Source organism: Narcine bancroftii, chromosome 3 (genome assembly GCF_036971445.1).
Source record: "Narcine bancroftii isolate sNarBan1 chromosome 3, sNarBan1.hap1, whole genome shotgun sequence".
NCBI lineage: Eukaryota > Metazoa > Chordata > Chondrichthyes > Torpediniformes > Narcinidae > Narcine > Narcine bancroftii.
The window spans coordinates 166,557,990-166,577,421 of NC_091471.1; the positions used below are offsets into that span (position 1 = coordinate 166,557,990).

Sequence of the window (19,432 nt, forward strand, 5' to 3'; positions counted from 1 at the left end):
GTGAGTAGAAAGAAAAAGGTTGAGAACCACTGGACTAACCCCTTCAAAGCATGAACATCAATGCTGCAAATAATGATGGACTGATCATGTGAAAAATTAATTAATGAAACAAATTTTACTGTGAAGTCAATAAGGAGGGTATAGATAAAGTACTGACAGCACTGGGACAGACAATAATGTATGGTGAGGTGAAATCTACTGTACAGCACTCAAATTAATTTACTCAATAAACAAAGCCTGTTTGAAAAGTGGCAAAAATAAAACCTACAGCACCTTCCCCAAATAAAGGCAGGGGAATTGAACAGTGGTGGATAATGATGAACATTGGTCATATCAAGTTAATTTCAGCTATTGACTGCAGTGTAGTCATCTCCCATTTCCCATGGTGATTATATACAGAAAAAAATTGACAATTTATTGAATTGAAGGGAGCAATGACCTTTGGATATTAAAAAAGAGTTTGGCTTCTGATGCTGTTTTACAGGTGACAAATGTAATCCTGACAAAACTGATCCCTTCATTACCTCGATCTCCTGCTTGTGTGGAAGCTCTGAGAGTTTATCTTCTTCTGCCAGAACTCATTGCTGTACTCATAGAGCCAATGAAGTCCAAGATGATGGAATCCCTGAGCAGAGCCATTCTTTCCCTTGAAGAAAGTTACTTTGAAGTCCTTGGTAAGGAATATTTTTTTCAGATTGAAATGTCATCAAGATTTAAAAACACAATGTTGGAGAAACTCAGCAGGTCAAACTGGGTACTTTGTATAACAAAGGCAAAGATGCATAACCAACGTTTTGGGTTTGAGCCCTTTATCAAGGTATGGACAAAATACAGGCAGGTGTCCGAACAAAATGGTGGGGGAGGTGCAGGGGTAGGACCACTGTCCCACAGGCAAGAGGTAATTGGTGGATAAGGGAGGGAAGGCAGACTTTTGTGTTTTAATTCTGTCTACTGCAAAACTCTGTGATATCTCTTTGAGGGATGCCTACCCTGAAGAAGTTCTCCTTTGCTCTCTGAAGGAGTTCTGTGCAATTCTCTCTCACTGCTCCCCATCTGTAATCCCTGCTGCTCTCAAGCTCTACAACCCAGACTCGCTTCCAATGTGCCCTCCTTTTCACCTGCTGAGTTTCTCCAGCATTGTGTTTTTATTTCAACCATGGTGTTTGCAGACTTTTGTGTTTTACATCTGTCATCCACATCTCCACTGTTTGCAGTTAAATGAAGGAAACAAAGAATTGTTGCATAGTATTTAATTTTTGACATGTAATGTAAAAGTTTAATAACTTCTAATAAGGGTAGATTTGTGTCAGGCATTCACTTCAGAAAATGGGGACAATCCAGTTGTGATGGCTTCAATCTCTAGTTCAATGAAAATCCAGCCTGTCATGTTAATGCAACGTTAAAGTAATGCTGCTGGTGGAGATGGCATCTTTGGGATGAGCTGTTAGCTGTGGTCCCATCTACTTCTCACATCCTATGACCCAATTTCATAGTTGTTAAGGGATATTCCCAAATATCTTAACCTGTAGCGGTAGCTACAAGGGGGAAATGAAAGAAGGAGACTACACGCTGGAGTCAGTTTCATATAACCATTTACGGCAAAAAAGCCCGCGCTGCGCCTTGTAAGGTGGTCGTCAAGTCTCGCTTCTGCATTGGCGGTAACACAACGACGTAGCTGAGTGCACATGCACGGCCCCTCTGCCCATGAGGGAAGAAAAACCCGGTGGCGCCATCTTGATGCGACTGCTCTGCTGCTGTGGCCATGACACACACGGAGCTGGTTCACCTGCGTCATGGTGTGCGCCACCACACAATGCCCCGGAGAACCGGCTTAGTATCCTGTTGCCCTTGAGTGCTGTGGGGGTCATCCCTTTAGGCGTTCACCCCCAGCATTTGGACTGTGCTGGTACGATCTGCTGGCTGAGGTCCAGATGTGCCGGTTTCAGCTTGTCTGCTCTGAACAGCTCCTCCCTTCCCCCAACATCCAGTGTGAAAGTATTGCCTGAATTGCCCAGGACCTTGTACGGACCTTCATAAGGTCGTTGGAGGGGGGTGGAATGCATACCGCGGCGGATGAATACAGTTTGCGGTTGATGTCTTTGGGGATGGACACAGTCCAGCGTCCGTGGTGTGTGGGTGGGGGGGTGAAAATGAGGCTAAACTGTCCCATAGGCCCTGTAATGATGCTTTCCCCTTGGTGCCTGAGTCTTGGGACGGTGGGAAGAATTTGCCTGGCAGGGTTAGCGGGGCGCTGTACATCATTTCCGCTGAGGATGCCTGTAAATCCTCTTTAGGTGCCGTCCTAATGCCCAGTAGGACCCAGGGGAGTTCGTCCACCCAATTAGGGCCATTTAAATGGGCAGTGAGGGCTGACCATGTGGTGGTGGAAAGCTTGACAAGTCCGTTGGACTGTGGGTAACAGGTGACAGTGTGGTGCAGCTTGATGACCAGGAGCATTGCCAGCTGTGTCCATAGTGCTGACATAAACTGTGCCCCTCTGTCGGTGGTTATGTGGGCTGGTACCCCAAACATCGCAATCCAAAGCATGAGCAGTGCCCTGGCACAGGAATCAATTGAGGTGTCCTTTAAAAGAATAGCTTCTGGCCATCTTATGGTGTGGTCTATTACTGTGAAGAGGTACTGGACGTCTCAGGAGATGGGCAGCGGGCCCATGATGTCGAAGTGTATATGTTTGAACCACCTCTTCAGAAGGTTTAAATGGTGGACTGTGGTCTTGGCATGATAGTGGACTTTGGATGCTTGACACTGGGTGCAATTGTGAGCCATCTGTGTGACTTGTTTTCTCAGGCCATGGCACATGAACCTCTCCGCTACCATATGGGCTATAGTTTTTATGGACAGGTGTGCGAGGTCGTGAACAGCCTTGAAAACCTGGTGCCTCCACTGCTGGATGCAGTGCACCAGTGGAAACATCACACAGAAGTGTGTTGGGGCTGTCCGGCAGACTGAGGTCTTCAAAGTGGAGGCCGGTGATGGCTGTGCAGAAACCCTGTGTTTCCTCATCCTCTTTTTGGGCCTACACCAGCTGGGATTAGTCCAGCCGAGGGGACAAGGTCTGGATGGCAGGACGGGAGAGTGGGTCGGCCACAACGTTGTCCTTGCCGGGGAGGTGCCGAATAGTGGTGGAGAACTTGGATATATAGGATAGGTGGCATTGTTGGAGCACTGACCAGGGGTCCTTGGCCATGGTGAAGGCATGGGTGAGGGGCTTGTGGTCAGTAAAAACCATGAACAGCCTGCTCTCCAGAAAATACTGCATGTCTGATAGCCAGGTAGAGTGCCAGGAGCTCCCTGTCGAACGCGTTGTTATTTAAGTTCGGGGGACATATCTGGCAGCTGGAAAAACCCAGCGGCCTCCACTGACTTTCGCATTGTGCAAAGACATCCCCGATGGCTGTTGTCGATGCGTCTACAGTGAGAGCCATGGGTATATCCGATCTGGGGTGAATCAGTAAGGTGTCGTTGGCCAGGGCATTCTTCGACACGGTGAAAGCTGTGTCAACTTCCTCTGTCCACACTAGGGTTTGGCTGATAACATGGCGAACAATGGTCTCGTGATGTGTGCTGCTCCCGGGATGAATCGGATGTAGAAGTTAACTATTTCTGTGGATTCCTGGAGGCCTTTGAAGGTGTTGAGGCGAGCGAACTGGCGTATGGCTGCGACCTTCTCGCCGATGGTGCCGCCCCATTCGTGGTGATAGCATGGCCCAAGAACTGCTTAGAGTCTTTCCTGAATTGGCACTTTGCCACATTGACCATGACTCCAAAGTCTGACAAGCAAGTGAAATAAGGTGGAGGCATTAGGTATAAATAAGGAGGTAGTGAAATGGATTCAGCAGTTGTTGGATGGAAGGTGTCAGAGAGTAGTGGTTGAAAATTGTTTGTCCAATTGGAGGCTGGTGACTAGTGGAGTTCCTCCAGGTTTGGTCCTGGGTCCACTATTATTTGTTATATATATATTAACGATCTGGATGTAGGGGTGGAGAATTGGATAAGCAAGTTTGCGGATGACACAAAGATTGGTGGTGTTGTGGACAGTGAGGTAGATTACCGTAGATTAAAAGGTGATTTAGGAAGGCTGGAGGTGTGGGCTGAGTAATGGCTGATGGAATTTAATACAGATTTGGAAAGGCAAATTTAAATAGGTCATATACATTGAATGGTAGACAATTGAGGAGTGCAGAGCAACAAAGGGATTTAGGAGTTATGGTAAATAGTACCCTCAAGGCTGATACTCAGGTAGATGGTGTGGTGAAGAAGGCATTTGGAATGTTGGCCTTCATAAATCAGAGTATTGAATTCAAGAGTAGGGAGGTTATGATGAAATTGTACAAGGCATTGGTGAGGCCAAATTTGGAGTACTGTGTTCAGTTTTGGTCACCAAATTATAGGAAAGATATAAACAAAATAGAGAGAGTGCAGAGAAGGTTCACGAGAATGTTGACAGGATTTCAGAGTTACAGGGAAAGATTGTGCAGACTGGGGCTTTTTTCTCGGGAGCGTTAGAAGACTGAGAGGGGACTTGATAGAGGTGATTAAGATTTTAAAAGGGACAGACAGAGTAAATGTGGATAGGCTTTTTCAATTAAGAAAGGGGGAGATTCAAACTAGAGGACATGGTTTAAGATTGAAGGGGGAAAATTATAAGGGGAACATGAGGGGAAATTTCTTTACGCAGAGGGTGGTGGGGATGTGGAATGAGCTTCCAGCAGATGTGGTCGAGGCGGGATCATTGGTTACATTTAAGGAAAGACTGGATTGTTACATGGATAGGAGGGGACTAGAGGGGTATGGACTGGGTGCTGGTCAGTGGGACTAGGAGGGTGGGATTTGCTACGGCATGGACTAGTAGGGCCGAACTGGCCTGTTCTGTGCTGTAAGTGGTTATATGGTTATGTGGAGATGGTCCTTGTGCTGCTTGTGGTCCTTGCTTGTGATGAGTACGTCATCCATGTTGATGAACACAAAGTCCAAGTCTCTGCCCACTGCATCCATCAAGTGCTCAAAGGTTTGCACTGCATTTTTGAGACTAAAAGGCATGTGGAGGAATTTGAAAAGTCCGAATGTGATGATAATGGCCGACTGGCCAATGTCGTCCGGGTGGACTGGGATTTGGTGATAACCATGCACCAAATCGACTTTGGAGAACACCTTCGCACTGTGAAGGTTGGCCGTGAAGTCCTGTATGTGTGGGACTGGGTAACGGTCAGATATGGTAGAGATGTTAAGGTGGCATAGGGCCCCCAACCGCCTGAGGACTTGGGGACCATGTGTAGAGGGGACGCCCATGGACTGTCGGACCTGCGGACTATGCCCAACTCTTGCATCTGGGAAAATTCCTCTTTTGGCCTGCAGTTTGTCTGAGGGAAGCCTCCTGACTTTGGCGTGGAGCAGCAGCCCTTGGGTCGGTAGGTATGTGGTGTTGCACCCCGGGCTTTGGCATAGTGAAAGTGAATTGCGGCCTGAGGATAGCTGGGTATTCGTCCAGCAGGTGGAAATACTCCTCCTTAGGGGCACTCACCATGGCAATGCCTGGGTTGTGGGTGATGGTAGCTTTGTTGGATAGTTTGGAAAGTCCGGGCATGCATTAGGTGCTTGGCTTTCACTTCTGCCAGCAGGCAATGCGCCCGAAGGAAATTAGCAATGAGGAGCAATGTGTCCACTGCAGCTAATGTGAAATTCCACCGGAACATCTCATTGCCGAGCTGTATTTGCACATTGCGCATGCTGAAGGTTTTGATGGTGGTGCTGTTTGCCACCCGGAATGTGGGACCTCGTGGTCGTGTTCATGTCTCCATTGCGTTCGGGACCTGTGTTGACCAGGAACCATCGACCACTAATCTTGTCGGTGACATGCAGAAGGCTATTGACGTGGCCAGCCGCTGTGGCCATTAGCGGCAGCTGGCCTGGCCATTTTCCGGAAACGAGCAGGGTTTCTTGCATTTTCGTTCCTGTGTCCCCCAGCGTTGGTGATAAAAGCACCAGTTAGTGTTTGGTATCTCTGCTGCCTTGCTGGGGCACGGTCTTGCCCAGATGGAGCGGGGGCATGAGACCTGTTTCATGGCGGACTCATTTTCACATTTCGTGCTCCACAGGACGTCTGCTCTGGTCGTAACCTTGCGTGGGTCTGAGAAATCCTCATCTGCTAGCAGCAGCTGTATGTCATTTGGCATCTGCTCCAAGAAAACCTGCTGCTCAAACATGAGTCACAACTTGTGGCCCTCAGCCAGCGTGAACATTTCGTCCATGATGGTCAATGGTTCTCTATCTCCTAGACCATCTGGATGCATGAGTCTGGTGGCACGCTGTCGTATGGACAGGCTGAAAGTACTTAAGAGAAGCTTCTTGAGAGCTGGGTATTTACCTTCCTGGGTGTTATAGTTTTGTCCTGTCAAGGTACAAGAAGTACAACCAAACCACAAAGTACAACACACAGAATTTATTAGAGTCACGCTAGCAAGAATGAGCAGTAATTAGGGTAGATAAGATCACCTCCCTAATACTGTTGAACCTCCTTCAAAGTACAAGTTTAAAGAGTACAATATTGAAGGCATTTTGCTGCATATGGTTAAATGACCATTCCTTTGAGGGGATTGTTTCAAGCTGAGGTGTTACAGTCAGTGTTTGCTCCTTTCTAAAGAAAGGAAAATTGTTATTATTGATTGGCTTTCTATAATTAAAAGATATGGATAGATGGCAGACATGATCAAAAGGGTCCTTTGAGACAGTGTTAGCCTGACTCCTGTTCGGCTCTGAATCATGGGTCCTCTACCGGCATCACCTACGGCTCCTAGAACGCTTCCACCAGCGTTGTCTCCACTCCATCCTCAACATTCATTGGAGCGACTTCATCTCCAACATCGAAGTACTTGAGATGGCAGAGGCCAACAGCATCGAATCAATACTGCTGAAGATCCAACTGCGCTGGGTAGGTCACGTCTCCAGATTGGAGGACCATTGCCTTCCCAAGATCGTGTTATATGGCGAGCTCTCCACTGGCCACCGAGACAGAGGTGCACCAAAGAAGAGGTACAAGGACTGCCTAAAGAAATCTCTTGGTGCCTGCCACATTGACCACTGCCAGTGAGCTGATATCGCCTCAAACCGTGCATCTTGTCACAGTTCGGCGGGCAGCAACCTCCTTTGAAGAAGACCGCAGAGCCCACTTCACTGACAAAAGACAAAGGAGGAAAAACCCAACACCCAACCCCAACCAACCAATTTTCCCTTGCAACCGTGTCTGCCTGTCCCGCATCGGACTTGTCAGCCACAATCGAGCCTGCAGCTGGCGTGGACATTACCCCTCCATAAATCTTCGTCCGCGAAGCGAAGCCAAAGAAAGAAAGAAGAATCCTGGCTCTTATAAATGGTTGCTTCCCCAGTGATTTCCAGATTCATTATTTTTAACAGGGTTAGTTGAATTCTAGACACTGAAACAAAGCCATCAGCACAGTTGGTCATTCTGCAGGCTTTTGACGTTTCCACATTCTGTTTGACAAGCTTGTAGTGCCGTCAGCTGTTTTTGGGCGGGAACCCGTTTATGAATGGGGTGTGTCTGTCAGCTCGTTAAGTAATAGCGCTATTGTGTACAGAGGACCAGGAGATGGCTTTATGGAAGTGGTGATAATGGATAGTTGTCTGGAATGTTGTTAGTTGCAGCTGACCTGCCTGTGTGAGTCTATTCTACCTTTCATAATACGGTTATAATAACATCTTAACTCTTATACACAGCACATTCATTTCATTACATTATCAACCAATATCACACGGGGGGGGGGGGGGGGGGGGGGTTGTGTATCAAGTCATCCACCCTGGCTGTGGTTTCTTGGTCGAGGGAGTGGATGATGTGGTATTGTTGAGTCGGAGGTGATTTGCCAGAGGTGGAATTGCGCTTCCACTTGCTGAACCAGAAGGTCGGTAATATCATAGTCACTGCATTGACTGATGCAATGTCCATGATGTAGAGTCCAGAATCATCTGGACTCATCGAGGTCACCAACTCTAGTGGTAGCTACGAGGGGGAAACAAAAGGAGACTACACGCTGGAATCGGTTTTGTTTCCAACAGTTTATTCGAAAAAGCCCGTGCTGAACCTTATAAGGTGGCCATCAAGTCCCGCCTCTGCATTGGTGGTGATGCAGCTGAGTGCACGTGTGCGGCTCCTCTGCCCACCAGAGAAGCAAAACCCGGCAGCACCATCTTTTTTTAAATTTTTTTAAAATTTCCGGCAGCACCATCTTGATGCAGCTGCTCCCCTGCTGCAGCCGCGACAAACATGGTTTGCCTGCGTCGCGACATGCACTGACACAAACCAATATTTATTTTTCCGCTAACATATTTAAAACATATTTCATCCATAACCTCATTGGGACTGATGGGTTCTAGTTGTGTGCAATCTCGCTTCCATTTTTTGACACTCTACTAAAGGACACAATTGAAATAAGTTGTGTACTAACTTTGAACCCTGAATATATTGTATGACCAGATACTTTCCTAGAAGACCACTTGGACTCTCTTAAATTAAAACAGAAAATGCTGACCACACTCAAAATCTGTGGAAATGAGAATCAGAGTTATTATTTAAAGTTAGAGAACCTTCATCAGGACTTAAAGGCGATAATAAAAGATGGTTTTAAGTTGCATAAAAAGGTGGCAGAATAGTTAAATATGGCCAAGGAAATATCTGACCACAAGATATTGTGGAGAAAAGGTAGCAGGAAAGATCAATAGGACAGCCAGGTGAAATGGGCTAATGGGACCATTAGTTTAGCCTTAGTTGGGTATGTATCACAAACCTGATCTGCATAACACAGGCATGATCACCTGGCAACACCATGTCATAGATGTTCTCTTTGTCCCATCTACCCAGTATGCCTTCCTTACAACTTAAAACCATCTTTTTTTTAATTATCTCTGCCAGTTCTGATAAAGGTCTCCAACCTGAAATGTTTGCTCTGTTGTTCTCCAGCTGCTTCCTGTCCAATTGAGTGTTTACCATTATATGTCTTTTAAAAACTTTCCTTGGGCCATTGAGATCTCTGTGAAGGATAAGAGAGAGACAAAAAGAGCTTATCATTTCCAAGTGAAAGTTTAAGCAGATCATCCATTGTTTTGTTTTTGTAGTTCAATATTCAGTGTTCTTTGTTGACTGCTGACAATCGTGGTAGATTATGCTTTGTTTCATCTATTAATGTGCCTCCTTTCTTGATCAGAATGTTGGTGGAGGACAATGCCTCTCAAAGCCTTTGAGCGTCTAGTGAAGATTTATCATGAAGGATCAGTGACACTTCTTCAGCTAGCCTTCAGGCGAAACACCCCAAATATCTCTGAATTTCAGAATTCACTAAAAATTTTACAGACACTTAACAAGGTAAGTGAGAATTTATTCTATATTGCCTTGACAGCCTGCTGTGGATTGCTTCTCCCTCTTGTCAGCAAGTTTTGCAAAATTACCATTTTTACTAGTTATTTTTCACATTTCTTGTCTAATTGCAGTTTCTTTGCTTCTATGAAACACTTTCAGATGAAGAGGAGGCTTGTAAATGTAATATTAGTGTCTTAAATGTGGAATATAACCAATCAGCTTTAAGAATTGGAGATTTTGCTATTAGGCAAGAGTAAAAGAGCAAGAATGAGATTGTATATTGCATGGCTTTTTGTTATTTCTGCTTTTTCTGGATAAGATTCATCCTTATTTACTTTGAGAAAAATGTCAGTAGTGTCAAAAGCTGCGTTCTTGGAATGTTGCAGCCCTTCAGAGAGTAGGGAGTTCCAGGAACCTGTAAGTGGCAATGTGCCTCTGTCCCTGCCCTTCTTAACATTAGAGGCTAAAGCCCTAGCTGAATACTCTCGACTTCCCTGGCATATGGGTCAAACACAGGGAAATGGGACTAGTTAAGGTTGACAACTTGGTTAGCATTGTCAAGTTGAGCTGAAAAGCCTGTTTCTATGTTGTAAAATTGTATGACTTCTGGAACCCACAACCTCTACCACCTTGGGCAGCACAAGGGTAGAAGGATTTTGGGAATGCCACAACTTTCAAATTCTTTTACAAGCTACACATTATCTCAACTTAGAAATCAGCCCTAATTCTGGCACCATTACAAATCCCTGAACTATCACACAAAATGCATTGTTGGATTCATTCATCATATAGATCACAGTGTTCTACAGCATCTTCATGAGGAATAGGTTATGAATGCTTGCCTCACTGCAATGACGTGGACATTCCAGAAAAAAACTGAATTAAGGGCAGCATGGTTAACGCAATGCTGTTATAGTGCCAGCAAATAGAACCAGGCTTTGAATCCCGCGCTGTCTGTAAAGAATTTGAACATTCTCCCCTTGTCTGCGTGGGTTTCCTTCAAGTGCTCCAGTTTCCTCCCACCCTCCAAAACGTCCGGAATTGTACGTTAATTGTGTGTAATTGGGCGGCACAGACTTATGGGCTAAAAGGGCCTGTTACCGTGCTGTATGTCAAAATTTAAATTTAAAAATATTTTATATCATTGGCTTGATTTTAACCTCACCTGCATTTTAGGTTCAGATCAAATGCCAGTTCCATTTGTTTTCATCTTCGTTGAAAAGAATAAACACATAAAATTGGCCTCTGGCTGGAACTATTGGATGAGGAGAAATTGGTTTTCAAGCTTTATCTTTCCACTCACATACCACCTTAAGTAATCCCTATGCCATAGGGATTACTTAAGGTGGTACAGTACAATTCTGATTATCTGAAATGGTCAGGATCGGGACCTATTCGGACAATTTTTTTTTTGAGAACTGATCATCTTTAAAAGTAGTTCAATCGCAACAGAAAATCACTTGTAACAGTGTTTAAACAACAACAAACAACAAGGTAAGGCTTTTTAAGTATTAAAATAATGTTTAATTCACCCTAAAAATATGCTGGCTACTGCTGATCACTGACACCTCCCCACCGAGGCCGTGCTCATGTCGAGAGCCCGAGAGTCCCATACCTGCCCAGGAGCTTGAGGTCCCAGGAGTCTGAGGTCCATTGCCGCTTGGATCCCAAGGCCCGTTTCTGCCGCCACTGGGAGTTAAGGTCCCCAGTCAGTTTGGCTCTGAAAAAGTTTTGGATAAATGAGGATTTCGGATATCCTTGTTTATGTGAATTTTTTTTTAAATTTCGGATAACTTAGGATTTTGGAGAATCCAATTTTGGATAATCGGAGTTGTACTGTGTGAGTGGAAAGAAAAAGTTTGAAAACCACAAGGCTAGACTATCATGATGTGAGGAGGATATTTTTTTTAGCCCCAATAGCCCTTTCAGGTGGACTCTCCACCTTGAGGGCAGCAGCAGGAGTGGATATTAACTTGTGGACTCACCTTTCAGGTGGCATCCCTAAAAGGCTGCTTGCAACATTGCCTGGTCCACCTGAAATGGCCTATTCATATCTAGAGGTGCCTCATTACGCCTCCAGATCTGATGGAGGCGGGGCGATTGGTGCCGCAGCACCACCCGTCATAAATATGCAGCATAGCAATGGCCGCCTTCCCTACCCATAATTCCCTACTCAGGTGGACTCTCCACCTTGAGGGCAGCAGCAGGAGTGGATATTAACTTGTGGACTCACCTTTCAGGTGGCATCCCTAAAAGGCTGCTTGCAACATTGCCTGGTCCACCTGAAATGGCCTATTCATATCTAGAGGTGCCTCATTACGCCTCCAGATCTGATGGAGGTGGGGCGATTGGTGCCGCAGCACCACCCGTCATAAATATGCAGCATAGCAATGGCCGCCTTCCCTACCCATAATTCCCTACTCAGGTGGACCCACTCTGTTTCACATATCAGTTCCAGCTGAGTGGGGTATTATCGTTAGGGAAGACTGCCATTACTATGCCACATTTTGAGCTGCAGAGAGCGGCCCCAGTGTAGCAGCCAGCTGGGCTGTGACAGCCCTCACAGGCCATCCCTGACATCCCCCACCAGCCACCCCTGCCCCAACATCCCCCGCCGACCTCCTCCCCAGTGGGATGGGGTCTGTCAAGTAGTGGGGAGGGGGCAGGCGGGGGAGCTGTCAGGCAGCGGGAAGTTGGGTTGTCACCTGATGGAGTCATCAGCCTGTCCCCAGCAGCCGCTGCACATTCAGATGCATCGGTGGAGCGCGGCACTCCATTGATTATCCCTCCTGGAGGACGGTTGGCGTTGGTGCCTCAGAGGTGCTTCTGCTGCATTCAGGTGAGCATTCTGCTGCATTTAGCCGCAAGGGGGAGATTATGCGGCATTACACTGGGGTGCTGAGGCCACTTGAAAAGGCTTGATGTTTCAGGACTCAGGTGAAGATATTTGGACTGAGATAATTGAAATTTCTTTTCTCAGAGAAGGATAAACCTGAGCAATTTGATACTATAGAGGACAAAGATGCTTAATAAATTCAAGGAAACCTATTTCTTAATGAATTGGCATTATAAGGTCTGAGAAGAGAGTGGGATTGTAGGTTGAGTTAATTTGCAGAGCAGGTTTGAAGGGCTGAATCACCCACTCTTGCTCCCATTTCTCTATCTCTTTGTTTCAGTTACCCATTGTGTTCACACCTGGTGTCTTCGATTAACACTGGAGTACAAACAGGCTACTTTTATCATTCCTACTGTCACAAAATCACGTATGAGCTGTCAGTACGGTAATTGTGACCAATGAATGAGTGAGCTTTGTGCATTTGCAAGAGAACCATCTTTGATGTTTTCCATATCATTTTTTCACTTTCATGAATTAATCTGCACGATGGGCAACTGAGGTGAACAGAAACTGCTTCTTTTTCTTATGCCATTTCTTATGTTGGTAGAAGAACAAATAATCTAACTCACCATCTAATCAGTCAATCCAAAATAGGGTCAAAGAGTTGTACAGCATGAAAGCTCATCTTTGCTTACCAAGTTGTCTACTAGAGCCAGTCCCATTAGCTTGCAATCTTCTAATCTTTTCCTATAAATTACCTGTATAAATTTATTTTAAACATTGTAAACATACCTTGAAGGAGCTCTTTCCATATAGCCACCACCCTATGTGAGAAAAAATTGCCCTTTTAAATTTTTCTCTCATACCTTAAATCTATGACATTGTGTTTTGGGCTCTTCCAACCTGGGAAAAAAACTATGACTACACTTTCTGTGACCCTCATATTTATTGATGCATTGAGTAATCCCGACGACCAGTCTCTATAATGGAAATCAGTTTTAGAGTTTTTTGTTGTGATGGATATAAACACGTTTATCTTAAATATGATGAATAATATTTGATTGTATTGCTGACAGGTAAATGCCACCAGAGATCAGAAAACAGAGTGGAGCTTCAACATTCCTGTAATGAAAATATTTAGGGACTGTTCATGGGTAAATAATGTTATTTATAGAAAATATAAAAGCAGGAAAAAGCCCTGCCCATCATGTCTGCACTGAATGTAATGCCAAATTCATCTAAATCTCTGTTACTTGCACTTAATACATATTCCAAGTTTATTCATGTGTCTACCTGAAAGCCCCTCAAAAACCTTTGTATCTGCTTCCTTCACTATTGCATGAAATATGATCCAGACACCTACCACTCTCTGTGTTATTAAAAAATACTTGCTCTTCATATCTCCTTTAAACTTGTCCCCACACTACTCCTCTCACCTTTTAATGCACATCCTCTAATATTTGACATTTTTTATCCTGGAAAGAAGTTTCTGACTATTTATGCTTTTTTATAATTTTATAAATTTATATCAGCCTCTGATGCTTCAGAGAAAATAAATCAAATTTGTTTAACCTCTCCTTGTAGTCCATGGGCTCTAATCCAGAAAGTATCTTCTGCACCCTTTCCAAAGCTTTCACTTCTTTCCTATAATGGGGAAAAAAATAAATTGTTGTGCAGTACGTTTCCATAGGTTGCCACAACATCATGGGCTGAAGGGCCTGTACTGTGCTGTAATATTCTATGCAGGTGGTCCTCCACTTATGACCTATGCAATTTATGACCATCCATACATACAGCCAAAAAAACTACTGTATAAATGTAAAAGAATAAACAAAAAATATATGGAAATATAAAAATTACACATTAGTTCATGGGGATCCAGGGGCTGTTTATTTTGACAGACCATTTGCAACTCCTCCAATGACCTTGTCACACTGAGTCATGGATCCTGTTGGGAAGATCCCAAGTCCAACATAGTCTTTGGTTTCCACTTCCACCTTGAAGATGATGCTTGCATTGTTGTGCTTGTATCTGAAGTGAAATTTGCTGCTTGCATCCAGCCTGGTATGGTGGCAGAAGGCTTGGCATCCCCACATGCCCACTACTGCTGGCACTCCAGGCAGCTCGACACCATGCTGCCCGCTTGATTCTCATTCATGATTTGAAAGTACCTTCCAGTCAGAAAGATCAGCAGTCGCACAATTATGTGCCCCCCTGAAGCAGCGAGCACCTCTTTTTATGCAGTAGCATGTGGAACTGTGGTAAACATGGTGTGAAAGGAGGCACCAGACCAGCTCTTGCCGCAATTTCAAGCTGGGGCAAATTGGCTGAGCTACAGAGAGGTGAAGAATTATAAAAGCCGCCCCCACCCCTTCCAGGGACCCTTCTAGTTGGAGTGTGTTTTCTTTTTGCACGAATCTGAAATGAGCTCAATTACTTAATGTTCCACCTTTACTATTATTCTATTAGTAATATTTTTTTAAATTCCGAATTCTGGTCTGGTCTCAAGGGTTTTGGATAAAAGATTATGTACCTGTACTGTGCTGTAATGTTCTATGTTAAATGATCCTGTCAACAAATGGGATATCTGTTTGAACAAATATGATATCTAGTTCAAATCTCCACAGATGATTATGCAATTAAGTCTCGTCAATTACATGTTTGATTCATCAAGGCTTCAATTATACTTCCAGGTAGATTGCCCTTTTGCATGTTTGCTTCTGAAAATATTAATAATTTTATTACTTTTTCCTGTTTCTATGAAACAGCCAGATAAACTGCCTTCAGGACACACCAAATCATGCAATACACAGACGATTCCGTGTCAATGGCCAGATAATCTGTTTTTAGGAACATTGACTGAGAGATAAATATCACCTGGGCATAAGAATAACTCAAGAAACACAAAAACTCCAGGTGCAGGAATCTAGAGCAAACAGTGAGATGCTGGAGGGACTCAAAGGGCCAGGCAGCATCTATGGGTAGAAATTTTTACTTTGTACCCATGATGCTTCCTAACCTGCTGAGTGCCTCCTGCTTCTCTTTGCTTGGACAGGGATAACTCTCTGGGACAATATTAGGTGGTACACAGCCTATTGTTTTATCTGGCAGTCAAATCTCAGACAGGTCAGTACTAGCCTGAGGCATTAGTCGGGTTTGGAACCCAGAGCATTTTGTCTCAAAGGCAAGAGTGCTACTCATTGATAATCTGATATACAAAGAAAGATGTAGACTATTGCCCATACCCTCTTTCTTACCAGTCCTGATGAAGGGTTTAGGCATGAAACATTCATTCTCTATTGTTTTCCATGCATGCTATCTAACCTTCTGAGTTCCTCCAGCATTTTGTGTGTTTCTCGTTTGGCAGCATTTGCAGTTTTTTTTTGTTTGCCCAAACCTAAATGTTACCGTCTTTCCTTTTAATTTTTCTCATGGACTTTGCAAGTACACCTGCAGGGGTTGCAAGAATTGCTAGCTCTTCAAAAACAGGGAAATGAACTGCATTGAACATATACCAATGTTAAGCCATTGACTGTGTTTCTATTTCCACTGATGCTGCCTGGCCTGCTGTGTTTCCAGCATTTTCTGATTTTAATTCAGATTTCCAGCATCCGCATTTTTTTGTCCACGTTGTGCCACATTAGTAGTTAAGTTGTGAAGTGGTAAGGTGAAGCCATCAATTGGGTTTCATTATGTAAAGTAGTGACCGTTTGTTATCTTGCTAAAGTACATGAAGCACACAAACTTTCATTGATAAACAATGATCATATTTACATTGCATAATTTTTTTTCTTTCACAGATCCTGAATCAATTAATTCCATATTCGTGCATCTTTGATTTGGATGCAAAGCTTGATTTTTTAAATTTGGACTCTTTGTATTTCACACATGTAAGTATAATTTCAGAGAAATCATCCGTAAACAATAGCTACATGCAGACTTTGAGCAACCTCTTTCCTACTCTCTGACTTTTTCCCATTCTTCCTCACTTTTTCCTCTCTGCATCCCACTTTTCTGGGTAAACCTACCTGTGCTGCTGGCCTCACACTGACATCTACTCTTAATCCTGGCAGTGCTCTGGGTTCTGTATCCAGGCCACTCCTAGTCATTCACCTCCCCAGTCTCCATTGCCCACACACCGTGCTTCCGACTGTGGCTCCCACTATTCCCAGTAAATGGTGCAGGGTGTCTTGCCTGGCCACTTACTAAAGAGTTGATGGTTAATACAATAACAAGTGATTATGGTTACTAAAAGCACCTGTCTTACTGGAGACAGGAAGAGACAAAAGATATTAAGGGAGAGGGCAAGGAAGATTAGGGAGAGGAATATGAGTAAGAGGTAATGGGCAAGCATATAACCCACTGGTTTACGTTTGTGTGTGTACACGAATGCGCACACCTATATATGCATAATGTGTGAGAATTGACATTTGTGTAATGTAGGGTGGCGATGTTTGGTTTTAGGTCAGACAGTCCAGCTTTTGAGCCCTCTGTCTGGCGCAACCTCAAGCCAGACATTAATTTGTCCTCCATTTGGAGGTATAGGCCCTACACCCTCCACTGGAGGACAAATTAAATGGCAGAAAAGGCACTTATCTGTTAAATGCAGCATGTGCAACCATATTTCTTTTTGCGGACATACGCGATGAGGGGGAAGTGTGACGGCGGCGCACCAAGTGCCAACTGACACATGCGCCATGAGGGGGAAGCGTGACGGCGACGCACTAAGTGCCAACTGACACATGTGCCATGAGGAGGAAGTGTGATGGCGGCGCACCAAGTGCCAACTGACACATGCGCCATGAGGGGGAAGTGTGACGCCGGCGCACCAAGTGCCAACTGACACATGCGCCATGAGGGGGAAGTGTGACGGTGGCGCACCAAGTGCCAACTGACACATGCGCCATGAGGGGGACGCGTGACGGCGGCGCACTAAGTGTCAACTGACACATGCGCCATGAAGGGGAAATGTGACCGCCACGCCACCCCCCCCCCCATCCCACCATGAGAGAGTTTCTGACACTGACTCTGCATGACCTCTGTTTTGGTAAGTTTGAAATGGCCACCCTAGTCCAATGTCATCTTTGTCCTCTTGCTATTGAATCAAGGCTCAATCAATCAAGTCCATTTGGTAGTTGGTGTTCCAATCCTGCTCCATATTAAAAGAAATGATGATGAATTTATTGTTATACAGTGTATATATGCACCAAAATTCTCACTTGCTGCAAAACATATACTTAATGAAAAAAACACAATAGCAGACATTTGATTAAATTTTAAAGAATAAATAAATACAAAAGATAAATAATACATAGTCATAGTTACCATAGTGCAAGAAAAACAAGTGGTATTACAATATTCCAGACGGGCCTTTATTGTGTCAGAGCAGTCCATAGTAAGTGTAACCAGGGGAGGTTCAAGAACCTGATATCCATTGGAAAGAAACTGTTCTTGAACCTAAAGGTGCTCATTCTCAGGCCTCTGTAGCTTTTGCATGAAAGTAGCACTGAGGAGAGGTTGTGACTAGGGTGATGGGGTCCTTAATGTTACACAGACTCAAGGACACATTCAGGGCCTGCAATGTCAGGACTTTCACAGTGACAGATCTGAACTTGCAGTCTCAACTTGGGAGCTTAGATGTTTTGATATGATCTTGCCTTCTGCAGTCCAAATACCCAAAGCCTTGTACATGTTGCTTTTTCTGTATGAATGACCCCACTCTCTGCAGACTCTGCTTGACTATCCAATCTATCAGGTGATTGTTGTGCTTGGAGCGCTTTGTAAATAGTTTCCAATTAAATATTATGAAGAAGCTCTTATTAAGTTTATACCACCTGTCACTTCCTTCAAAATAAGTTTTCTGGGTTTTAACACTTCCAAGACTCAAGCACATCTTTTGACATGAAGCTCTTGGTTTGTCCTGATGTCATGATGTGGGTGGTGGACTTGCAATCACATGACAAAGGCTTAAGCACAGAATGAAAGTGACTCTACATAACCTACAAATATATTCAACTCAGACAGACATTTAAATGTGTGTTGGCAGGTTATATGTGTCATGAGAAGGCAAATTGTAGGACCATAGAGGGCTAGAGTAAAACATGAAAGTCTGAATGCACCATCATTGAAGTAAAAACACAAAGCTGGGGAAACTCAGCAGATTAAACAGTGTACTGAATATGCCATTGTATAGGACAATCCAAAACTTAAAAATTTCACCTATACAAAGTGTCTAAGATTCTTACCTTGACGACAAAGTCATAACACCGCCACCATCTTACTGCCAGCTGCAATGCAATCTCACACATGCTCCGTTAGTTATTTGCGAAGTCTCAGCACTCCTCCGCGGGGTCCATCCGCCTGATCTGACTGCTGTTAGCTCTGTATAAGCTTTAAATGGCCTGTTACAGGAGTGGACAGTGGTTTATTTTAAAATATTCAAATAAAATTAAAACCGTTCAATAATAATTTGTTATTAAAATAATGTGATTTGCTTTGAACAGCATCCACTGGTCAGCAGTAAGTGCCAGATTTGGGGGAATCATCTTATTCAAAGGGTATTCCAGGGTTGTCCTACACAGAGTTGTCCTAGACAACAGCATATACGATACTTAATAACCAATGTTTCGGGCTTGAGTGCTTCATCAGGGAATGCTGAGCTTCCCTGGCTTTGTGTTTTTAGTCCATAGAGGGCTGCTATATCATGACCATGGATGACCATTTCACATCTTTATTAGTCCACCTGAATATTGAAGTGGAGAACAATGCTTTTTCCTCATTTATCATTTTGTTACATTTGAAGTATTTTGCAGTCAAATGTATAACTTTGTTGACTTTATCCCACATTTACTGTCTGTATTTGCAGTCCTTGTCTCATGAGTGAACTAATTTATTTCAGAATCACATTGTTGCTACTCTTACGAATGTTTCAAGGACAGCAGTTCTTCAAGACATAATCAACTGGTATAGATCTTACAATTACTGTCTTCATTTTACAGCACTTCAGGTAAGAAAATGGCCCATGGAAATGTTTTCCTTTTTGAAAAATTTCAAAGATCGAATATCACAAAGTTATAGAGTTGTACAGCACAGAAATAGGCCCATTGGGCCCACCACATCTGTGCTGAACGTCATGTGAATCACACTTGCTTGATTAATTCAATATCCTTCAGTGCTATGTTCATTCAAATATCAATTAAATGTTATTACTG

General features: G+C 44.0%; 1 protein-coding gene across 4 annotated transcripts in view; it reads left to right on the top strand.

Moving 5' to 3' along the window:
• The window catches only part of LOC138757803 (probable E3 ubiquitin-protein ligase HERC3), a 94,427-nt gene that overhangs the window by 50,250 nt on the left and 24,745 nt on the right, over positions 1 to 19,432 (top strand). For 3 of the 4 annotated variants that reach the window (XM_069925728.1, XM_069925730.1, XM_069925731.1), the window contains 6 exons: positions 485 to 674; positions 9,234 to 9,391; positions 13,298 to 13,375; positions 14,849 to 14,914; positions 16,022 to 16,111; positions 19,120 to 19,227. In XM_069925728.1, coding sequence (XP_069781829.1) covers positions 485 to 674; positions 9,234 to 9,391; positions 13,298 to 13,375; positions 14,849 to 14,914; positions 16,022 to 16,111; positions 19,120 to 19,227 — 690 coding nt within the window. The remainder of the gene's footprint in view (positions 1 to 484; positions 675 to 9,233; positions 9,392 to 13,297; positions 13,376 to 14,848; positions 14,915 to 16,021; positions 16,112 to 19,119; positions 19,228 to 19,432) is intronic. The other variant, XM_069925729.1, reaches the window with a different exon arrangement.